General features: G+C 35.8%; 3 protein-coding genes and 1 long non-coding RNA gene across 7 annotated transcripts; 2 read left to right on the forward strand and 2 right to left on the reverse strand.

The window, feature by feature from the left end:
* The first annotated feature begins 174 nt into the window (after nucleotides 1-174).
* LOC114876699 lies at nucleotides 175-1,148 on the forward strand. The gene is made up of 3 exons (XR_003789443.2): nucleotides 175-367; nucleotides 812-934; nucleotides 1,059-1,148. It is a non-coding gene; the product is annotated as an uncharacterized LOC114876699 (long non-coding RNA).
* Nucleotides 491-1,976, reverse strand: LOC114876697 (solute carrier family 35 member E3-like). Of its 3 annotated transcripts, XM_029188467.2 has the most exons (5): nucleotides 1,240-1,975; nucleotides 1,015-1,167; nucleotides 848-930; nucleotides 641-779; nucleotides 491-575 (listed from the first exon to the last, which is right to left on the reverse strand). In XM_029188467.2, exons 1-5 carry the CDS (start codon nucleotides 1,729-1,731, stop codon nucleotides 570-572), a joined length of 873 nt encoding a protein of 290 aa, XP_029044300.1. In that variant the 5' UTR covers nucleotides 1,732-1,975; the 3' UTR covers nucleotides 491-569. The 3 variants fall into 3 exon arrangements, with proteins under 3 accessions (XP_029044300.1, XP_029044299.1, XP_029044301.1); XM_029188466.2 differs by having other exon boundaries at nucleotides 491-779; nucleotides 1,240-1,976; XM_029188468.2 differs by lacking the exon at nucleotides 491-575 and having other exon boundaries at nucleotides 678-765.
* A 62-nt stretch (nucleotides 1,977-2,038) lies between these two features.
* On the forward strand, nucleotides 2,039-8,295 carry LOC114876694 (nuclear pore complex protein Nup160 homolog). Its single transcript, XM_029188459.2, has 11 exons — nucleotides 2,039-2,229; nucleotides 2,454-2,767; nucleotides 2,837-2,966; nucleotides 3,032-3,558; nucleotides 3,623-4,857; nucleotides 5,038-5,259; nucleotides 5,331-6,013; nucleotides 6,222-6,925; nucleotides 7,199-7,435; nucleotides 7,514-7,617; nucleotides 8,076-8,295. Exons 1-10 carry the CDS (start codon nucleotides 2,145-2,147, stop codon nucleotides 7,613-7,615), a joined length of 4,239 nt encoding a protein of 1,412 aa, XP_029044292.2. The 5' UTR covers nucleotides 2,039-2,144; the 3' UTR covers nucleotides 7,616-7,617; nucleotides 8,076-8,295.
* On the reverse strand, nucleotides 7,616-8,956 carry LOC114876698. 2 transcript variants are annotated; one of them, XM_029188470.2, is made up of 4 exons: nucleotides 8,868-8,956; nucleotides 8,202-8,336; nucleotides 7,990-8,078; nucleotides 7,616-7,925 (listed from the first exon to the last, which is right to left on the reverse strand). In XM_029188470.2, the coding sequence occupies exons 1-4, from the start codon at nucleotides 8,881-8,883 to the stop codon at nucleotides 7,812-7,814; spliced, it is 354 nt and encodes a 117-aa protein (XP_029044303.1). In that variant the 5' UTR covers nucleotides 8,884-8,956; the 3' UTR covers nucleotides 7,616-7,811. The 2 variants fall into 2 exon arrangements, with proteins under 2 accessions (XP_029044303.1, XP_029044302.1); XM_029188469.2 differs by lacking the exon at nucleotides 8,868-8,956 and having other exon boundaries at nucleotides 8,202-8,380.
* Nucleotides 8,957-9,046: the final 90 nt, after the last annotated feature.

The following is a 9,046-nucleotide window of genomic DNA, read 5'->3' on the forward strand; positions in this document are numbered from 1 at the left end:
CAAAATTTCAGCCAAATCGGATTTGACAGGTTTTCAGAAAAATAACCTAAATCAGTAGGTAATTAGTATTTTGCGAAGAGCATAATTATGAGATACAACTTGATAAATAATTATGGAAAACATATCATTATTTATTAGCTAAAATTTATATTGTTTTTAATACGATTTTTCAATCATAGATGTCTCATGCTTTTAACGTTTTCTCGCAAGTACTTGAAGCAGTACTTAGTTTCTATATAAAGGGGTTCAAAGAAGAGTGTAGTATTGGGTCCGATGTGCCTGGGAGAATATTTGAGCATGGTTCTATAATTTAAAAGTTTCCATTAATTTGAACAACAGTTCGAATTAATCATCCTCTTAGCCCTAGGTACGACGTTGACCCTTTTGCTCTTTTTTTTTTTTCTCCTTTTCATTTTAATTCATGTAACGCTTACTTAAATCTTAACGAAAGTTAAATTTAAGTAATGGGGATATTAAGTACCACATAAAATCAAGTAAAATTGTTATTTATTGTTTATGCAAACGGTTATACAAAATCATACTGGTATCCCCTGTTCCTCTTCTGTTTTCTATATCTGAAAGGGAAACATCAATGAAAAGTTTTCTTCAAATAATAATGCAGTAAATACATAGTGCTTACTTTAACATGTGCATACAAAATAATTCCAATCAATGTCAAAGTTATACCAATTACTTGATTTATAATAAGGGTTTCATGAAATAGTAACGATCCACCTAAAAGTAACAGGCAAAATTTGAAATGTCCTGCCATGTTATAACTAGTTATCGAATAAGGAACAAAATATTTCAGAATCATCTAGTACGTCGAGTACTGAAGAAAGGATACGTTAATGGAGATGTTTTTCCTATTATCCAATAGGATGTTAAGTTGACAAGGAATGCTACTATGCCTGATAATATCACCATGATCTAGGTATAAAACACATAGAATTATTTATTTTACTCTTTCCATAAATGCAATTTGAAGAATAATATTTCAGTTGATTAACATACTAAGTCTATTAATGACCAACTTCTTGTCAATGTCTGTTCCACAGGTTCCAAGAATGGCACAACGAAGAATAACATAACAGCAGATAAAGGTGCTTGATAATATAACAACTGCATTGGATCCATTTGAAATTCTCTTTGCTTAATATTTATCATCTAGAAATGTTGAAATTACTATACTTCAATTATTTACTTCAATGATTTAGAAGGCAAAAGAGGATATTGTACCACTTGGTATAAAGACGTTAGAAATACTCCCATTGATGCGTATACAGTTCCAATAATATTAAATTGAATATCATAGTAAAAATTAATTACTACTCCTATCGTGATAAGAATCAATGTTAATTTTACAAATATGCTAAATTGTTTTCTATAAAATATTATTTGCATCATTATCACGCAAGGTGTTGTCAGCATTTTAGCTACTTGATAAGTTCCAACTGTATTGTGCTCCAAACTTAAGTTGGTCAGCACGACAAATCCACAAAATATTACAGCGATCAAGAACATTTCCTTGATCGCGATATCTTTTATACAGAAAACATCAAATTTTTCACATATTATCAATCCAATAAAAGTGACGACAAAATGTATCATAGAAAGTGTGACATTTGGAAAGCCAACATTTATGTAAAGCCATTTATTTAATAATACAATTACAATAGAAAAGAAGATGTTCAGAATCAAATAAAATGCTGTAAGAATTTTTTTCTTCATGTTTTTTCCTTCACCGTTATTTTCGAAATTGATAAACAAATTATTATAGGTTATGATTTATGCGGCAACTGATGCATCTTAAAGTTTACGCAGACAGGTATTGGAAATATTAGATACACCTTCGCTTTGTTACATGTTTCTTATTCTTTTCATATTCATAATCATTTTCAATCATTAATTAGATCTTTTATACACGATTTGTGTACTGATCGAACACATATGAAGTTGGCGCGCTACCGGCAACGGCGAATCGAGAGTATCGAGAGTATCGAGAGTATCGAGAGCGGCAAAATAAGAAGCGCGAAGCGTGAAGCATGACACGAACGGTTGGTGCCCGCTAAAATTTCGAGCAACGCTGTGATGTAATTTTAAAGTTAAATTGATCAATTGTTAGCTTGAAAATAAGGTAAAGAATGGAAGAATTCCCATTAGGGTACCGTGAAGTTGTGCCTGATCAAACAGTTCCAGAAAAATGGAACGAAGTTACATTGAACACGGGTAAGTAATTATAACCTCTTCGTTAACCGGAGAAATGAAATTATTATTGAAAAATATCTTAAACGTACGTCTTATTTTCATTCATGGTTACGAATGATTATTCTTTTTTTAAAATGCATATTACTGCAGTTATTAAGTGTTAATTTTCTGTGAAAGAGGTTTCTAACCTTACTTTATTTGTATCTTGTCAAATAAACAGTTATTTCATATCATGTACGTTACAGGTGGAAGCCAAAGCACTTTACAAGACATAAAAGTTCCAGAAAGAGCTGGCGGTTATTCGTACAATGATTGCTCAAAGTATTTTACGCGCAACCGCTTTATTTATTGGCATATCTGTCACGATGTGCTAGAATTGATCGAGCATAGTTTAGATATTAATTTGGCCAATTGTAGAGTAAGATATAAATTTACAGATACACCGCTTTTGGATGGTATCTCTATACACGAAACAATTAATTCGGTTATCATATTGATAGTAACTGTTTCTAGTGTTCATAAACTATCATTTCCTCACCCTGAAACAATTCATAAAAATGTAAGTATGTACCTTCTGAATCACGAAGTACTTGAATGAAAATTATTAACATCAATTTGTATTTTACAGGAACATTCATTGAGTACATACAAAGATTTAGGTATACAATCAATATTTAGTGAAGCATCTGCACAAAATGCGAAAAGAATCAAAGAGGATCCTCACATGTTTCATGTTATTACTAGTGCAGGAACTACAAGTAAGTAATTAATTATATGTATTAAGTTTATTCGGTATATTCAACTCGTTTGTGTCTTTACATAGATTTTCCAGTGCCTCATGCAGCTGCATCATGGTTTATTCCTCCTCAGGAAGCATTATTTGCTCTTGCGTACAACTCAGGGACTATTCTTCTCCTAAGACTAGACACGAAAACCGGCCTAGTACATACCAGCGAATTGAAACAGGATTCTATTGTGCCAAGATTTCTAAGCGGTATTGCGACTGCTTTCGGTGGCCGTAGTTCCGAAGCTCACGTAGCTATGTCTCTAACGATACATAGTTGCGGAAATGATACGTATTTGTTCGCCCTGTGTCGCGAGGGAAACATTCGCATGTGGTCGTGTAACAAAGCCCAATGCGTGGCAGTAACCGATGCAGCTATCGACCATCGTATCGCATCCCAGGGTGCCCAGGGTCACATGTTGAGGAAAACGTTAGGTCCCAATAATGAATTATACCTGGGTATCTTTTTAAAATTCAGCACCAGATGCGAGTTTAGTGTTTTAAAGCCCATTCAAGACAATGGGATATTTAAATTTATCAGATTGTGTACGAGATTTGCGCAAGACGTAAGTATTTACTAAATCAAGGTTTATTCTTATCAATGAATCTTATCTGAATCAATATTTGCAGCAACATCTAGTCGATTTTTCTTTCACGACTACTCGATTATGGGCTGTTTGGAGGACGACCGATATGGACACTGTTGAAGTAACGCACGCACAATTATCGCTGTCCGGTACACGCGTCAATTCCGAATGGGAAACAGCGATTCTGGAACAAACGCCGGACGCAGATTACGTCCTCGGCGATCCTGACACTGATCCGAGACAAGCATACATAGATTATATTTTTCAGCCCGGACAATTTTCCTTGACGGATATAACGAAGGCGTTGAACATTTACAGAAGGTCCAATTGCATAGAGGAGAAGATTCTCGGCGTTTCCGAGTTGAAAGAACGCGTGTGCATCGCGGTGGAGGCTGAAATACAGGCTGAAATAATGGACTACGAGCTGATGGATGAAGATTATCTGGAGATCGCTAATCGTTGCTGGTCGAAATTTTATTCCTGCGTGATCCAGTATCATGCAAACAGCACCAGACCCGTTGGGTTACTATTACTACCGAACGTCTACGGAGTAATATTACTTAAAAAATCATCGTTCTCGCTTCTGAGACCGATGGAAGCTCTGGAATATTTAATGTTCTGTAACGAAAAATCGTACACGTCTCGGTTTAAAACAACGCCCGTTTTATCTCAAGACGATGATATATGCCAGGATCTCATTACGTTAATGTCGGCACTGGTCTTGATAGAAGAACAACTATCCGAGGAGACGAAAGCAGCGATGAAGAGAGAACTGTATCATTTAAAGAGTCCAGACATCATCGTCGATGATTTGTTATCAAGACTGATGTTAGAGTCGGAGGAACCCATTAGCGATTTTATCACCCATCATCCTAGCTGTCACAGGCTGTCGAATATTAGAGACATATCCAGCGCTATGGCGATGCTACTAGAAGCGTTAACGTACGACCTTGGCCAGCCGAATAAGTTGGAGATGAACGGGGACCACGATGCTTCGAAAGTTTTACTCAACATAAATCATTTTCTCAGCAGCCAGTTGGGTATCTCCGCAATAGCGAAAAGCGTAGCTCAGATAACGCTCCTGAGATTCTCAATCTGCAGAAATTTATTAATCTTGCAACAGATAATATTACTGCGACCCGAGTTATTCGATCCCAGGTCTTTGCATTCTGTTAAATCATCATTAGCACCCAGAACGGTAGTTTTAACCCAGGCTTATTATGTTGTCACGTGGATATGCGAATCTACAGCACTGTCAGCACCTGTTCAATCACTGTTGTAAGTCAGAATTTTGCTTAAACATATCTACACAGAACTACTCAAGTGTAATGCTCACTTATTAATGAAACTTTGCCATCTTGTAGAGCGATTACGATTATTTGTTTCATTAATAAGTGAGCGTTGCACCCGGGTATTTCCCCTCGTTGGCAATTTTTATTTATCAAACAATATTTTCAGAGATTCCAGTATCCAACGTTTAGCAATGTTGAAGTTCGTCGACGCTAGGTCCAACATAGGCTTCAGACAGCATCGATCAATGTCGTTACTTGAATTATTCATACAGAACAGTGGTGCGAAACATGCCCACAGTTTAATGGCTCATACTAATTTGAATGCAAACACTTTGATCCCCTGGCATTATGGCATGTTGACGCACGTTACGCTTATCGCACAGCTCATGTATCCTTTTTATAAATATATTCGTTTGCATATTATAAATTAACTGTGCCTCCTTAACGAGAGCCCATTAGATGGCCAAGATCTGGGAACTTCATCTTTCCTGAATGGCTGTTGTCCAGTTGTCAGTTCCTCCTGGTTCAGGAGTACGTGAGGCTTTTAAACACATGGTGCGAATGGAACAGCGCGTCCCGAAAATTTATCCTGGCAGTAGCGTTACTGGAAATGGGAGAGGTACAGAAAGCCTGCGATCATTTCCTCCGAGCGTCTGGAGGAATTTTGACAGACGAATTCCTAGCCGATGCCCTGCTCGACTCCAGCGAAATGTCGGAGAGCAGCGCTTTGATTCAATATTATTTAAAAGTTGTCAAGCTGTTCGAGGAACGCAATGCCGCCGACTGCATCGTACAGCTCGCCGAAACGGCTATAATGATGGCCGATAAAGAGGACCCTAATTTACCGACGCTGCATTCTATAGTGTTCACGCAACATTTGAACTTAGGGCATCACACGAAAGCGTACAATTGTTTAAATTCAAACCCGGACGCTGCTCGCAGAGTGGATTGCTTGAGGCAATTAGTGGTAACTTTATTTGAACGAAAGAAATTAATAGACTTGATTTCATTCCCGTACGTTGACATGTACGAGGATCTAGAAAGGATAGTAGAGGGCAGAGCCAGAAGCGTGGATCTGATGGAAAATAATTACTACAATTTTTTATACAGTTTCCATATAAATAAAGGAAACATGCGAAAAGGTATTATTTAAAATAATTAGATTAACATGTTGAACGCCATGGGGGTGACACACGCCTGAATAATTAACAGAAAACAATAGAAAAATATTATTTTCAGAAATAATGTAAAATGGCAAATAGAAAGCTCGAAATTTGAAAATTAATTCACTGGGGCGTTCAACGTGTTAACGATTAGAATAATTGAGAATTGATTTTATTGCTTTTTCAGCTGCTTCTGTGATGTACGAACAAGCCATGCGTTTGAGTCAAGAATCGCAGTCGGTTCCAGTTGTATCCAGACAAGCTCAGTGCTTATTAGCGTGCATTAATGCCTTACACCTTGTATCCGAGAATTACAGGTGGATTGTAAGACCTGTAATCGATCAGAATTATTCAGAGGAAATGGATGATCAGGATATGCAGTCAAGAAGAAGCATGAGCGACAAGGAGATTCTGAATTACAATATAAAGAAACAGATCGAGGTTCTCGAATTGAACGACATAAAGAAAGAATACTATATCGTGGACGCCAGATTGAAAGTATCAAAAGTAAATTCGGAACTGCAGGTGGTCACGCACGCCGGTCCCTCGGAACTTGTCATTATTTTGTCAACTATCGGGCTGTACACAACGGCGTTACATTTGTGCGACGAGTTTAAAATAAATAAAAGTTCCGTCTTCGAGAGCCTCACCTCGCAGTGTATACGATTAAGTCGAAGAGAAGATTCGAACGCATGGGACTGGCTTATTCAGAATGATATATTCGATATCGGTCTGACTAACACAAATCTCACAAATACCGCTTGGGGATTGTTGCAGTACTTGACTTTGAGCCACGAGAAAGATAGGTGCAGCGAACTGCATAAAGCAGTTTCTAGAAAGTTACTTCAGGAAGGGGCTTTTATACCTCAGTGGTTATTAATGTCGTACAAGGTAAATCACTATTCGATTAATACCCGGAAATGCGCCCGGACTCAGGAGTCGAGGCTGCCGTCCCTGAGCCCGCGTGCTACGCGCGCTCTCATTGGCCAGGGGTTTTTCCCTAATAATTCAAAAACGAAGCTTCAAATAACATTTTCGCAAAGGAAAAAGTTGTTCAGAATCACCCCAGCAACCCCCCTGTATGCAATATTTAGATCCCAATTTTTTTTGCACTAACCCAACTTTTACTGTATTTAGTTTTTAACTGATAACGTTTTGTTGCAGAAACGAAATGCCGCAGAACTTCTCCGTCTGATGCTGAACACTGGTAGAATATTAGAAGCTAGTGATTTGGCAGTGGAATATATTCATGCCGTGATGGGAAGCGGCAAGATAGAACATTTCGGTCTTCAATCATTCTTGACAGCTAGAGATCCACCGGTTTGGTTACCATTTAATACATTAGAAATACTTTTGTACGAGTTAAAGGAAGCCAGCAAAGAGAATTCAATATTTTCTGAGGTATTGCTTAATTTTCTTTTCATACAAACTATTTTTAATAATAACTTTTAGGGTTGTATACATTAATAATAATTCTAGGGTTATCAAAAATTACAAGAAACGTTAAATATTTACAAAGAAAAAGTGATCAGGGTATCACAGGATATGATTCAACTGAAGTTCAGCAGCAAGAAGCACTGATAGTAAGGAAAATATTTATATTACAAAAGATACATTTAGTTGAAATGATTCATTATAAAAATATTCAATACATTGTTATGTGTATATCATGGTATAGCAAATCTTGTATCAGTCTTGATCCATAGTATTTTAAACAGACTAGAAACGATGAGACGTGTTCATCGAATTTTGGTAATAGTAATATTAACAAAAAATATTAAGCATATATGGGAGCATGGTTGATCGACACCAATGCTGTAAATATGATAATCACACCAAGAATCGATGCGACAATCGCGGCAACGATATGCGGACATCTTTTGAATAATACCTGAAATTATTGTAAATTTAAATTTGTATTCCAATGAAAAGTGAATAATTTCTGAAAGTATTACCATTAGAAGGACTACCAATGCGAGAACAAAGATTGTTCCAATAGGTAGAAGAAACGATGCTGCCCAATAATGTTTCTGTATTTCAGGATCTAAAGACAATCACAACAGCTTATAAAAATAAAAATAGAAAAAGGACTTTGTAAAGAGGAATTATGCAAGCACAGTAAGAACAAAGCTGCCATTAATCATTATCCTAACGAGTAATATCTCACCATCGCGCCAATAAGTTTTGTATACTTCATAAGTGGGTACACGAATTCTTCTTATAATAGTTTTATTAGTTATAATTACAGAATCAAGAAGATTTTGTGTATCTACCGATTGTACTCCGCCTGTGAACCAGTCTCCTATAATGTATATAAACACACATTTGTCATAATAGTTCATAATTACTACTCTTGTGTGCTCAAAACTTAAAACTGTAAATTTAATTTAAAAAAAAAGAGAAGTAGGTTTGATTTTACATAGTTGTTATTGAATATAAATATTTCAGACACAAACTGGAGAAATAATGTTATTTATATTATGATTTACAAGTGCCAACAATATTTTAAACCGTTAGAATCACTATTTTACTAAGTTCTCATTAACAGAGAAATGCAAATGATTTTAATATTTTTATATTAATAACTGCAATTATTTATATCGTGTTTACTTTATTATTTAATAATGACTGCAAGATTTGATGTTTGTTTTAATTCATTGTTACTGATCATAGTTTTTCTAAATTGTTAAGCAGCGACATAATGCAAATTTATAATCATATCTACCTGCAGTGAAATGAGGTACATTTTTTAAGTTTTGATAAAGTTTCTAAGTAATATGCATTCCTGATGATAAAGTTGAAAAATTTATCAAAACATTATGACAATACTTACCCCAACCCATGAACATTGCTGAATATTAAGCCCAATTGTTCATTTATATTCCAGATTTGTATTAAGGATTTAAACACAATTTTCTAACTTACTTTGTACCCTAATTTTCTCTGAGAAAACTGTATCTCTTACAAGTGAATTGTATATACTTTATTTACGTCTTTAAAAGATTGAAAAAT

Source organism: Osmia bicornis, chromosome 16, assembly GCF_907164935.1.
Source record: "Osmia bicornis bicornis chromosome 16, iOsmBic2.1, whole genome shotgun sequence".
Classification (NCBI taxonomy): domain Eukaryota; kingdom Metazoa; phylum Arthropoda; class Insecta; order Hymenoptera; family Megachilidae; genus Osmia; species Osmia bicornis.

What these genes read in the sequence shown, in the direction of transcription:
- LOC114876697 (XM_029188466.2), bottom strand. Translation starts at nt 1,731, where the DNA reads ATGAAGAAAAAAATTCTTACAGCATTTTATTTGATTCTGAACATCTTC. An exon ending in GTTGGTCATTAATAGACTTA is followed by an intron (nt 931 to 1,014) that starts GTATGTTAATCA and finishes TTTTATACCTAG; the next exon opens with ATCATGGTGATATTATCAGG. An exon ending in GGAAAAACATCTCCATTAAC is followed by an intron (nt 780 to 847) that starts GTATCCTTTCTT and finishes TTCGATAACTAG; the next exon opens with TTATAACATGGCAGGACATT.
- LOC114876694 (XM_029188459.2), top strand. Translation starts at nt 2,145, where the DNA reads ATGGAAGAATTCCCATTAGGGTACCGTGAAGTTGTGCCTGATCAAACA. An exon ending in CTGAAACAATTCATAAAAAT is followed by an intron (nt 2,768 to 2,836) that starts GTAAGTATGTAC and finishes TGTATTTTACAG; the next exon opens with GAACATTCATTGAGTACATA. An exon ending in ACGCTTATCGCACAGCTCAT is followed by an intron (nt 5,260 to 5,330) that starts GTATCCTTTTTA and finishes AGAGCCCATTAG; the next exon opens with ATGGCCAAGATCTGGGAACT.
- LOC114876698 (XM_029188469.2), bottom strand. Translation starts at nt 8,376, where the DNA reads ATGAACTATTATGACAAATGTGTGTTTATATACATTATAGGAGACTGG. An exon ending in CAAAACTTATTGGCGCGATG is followed by an intron (nt 8,079 to 8,201) that starts GTGAGATATTAC and finishes GATTGTCTTTAG; the next exon opens with ATCCTGAAATACAGAAACAT. An exon ending in CATTGGTAGTCCTTCTAATG is followed by an intron (nt 7,926 to 7,989) that starts GTAATACTTTCA and finishes CAATAATTTCAG; the next exon opens with GTATTATTCAAAAGATGTCC.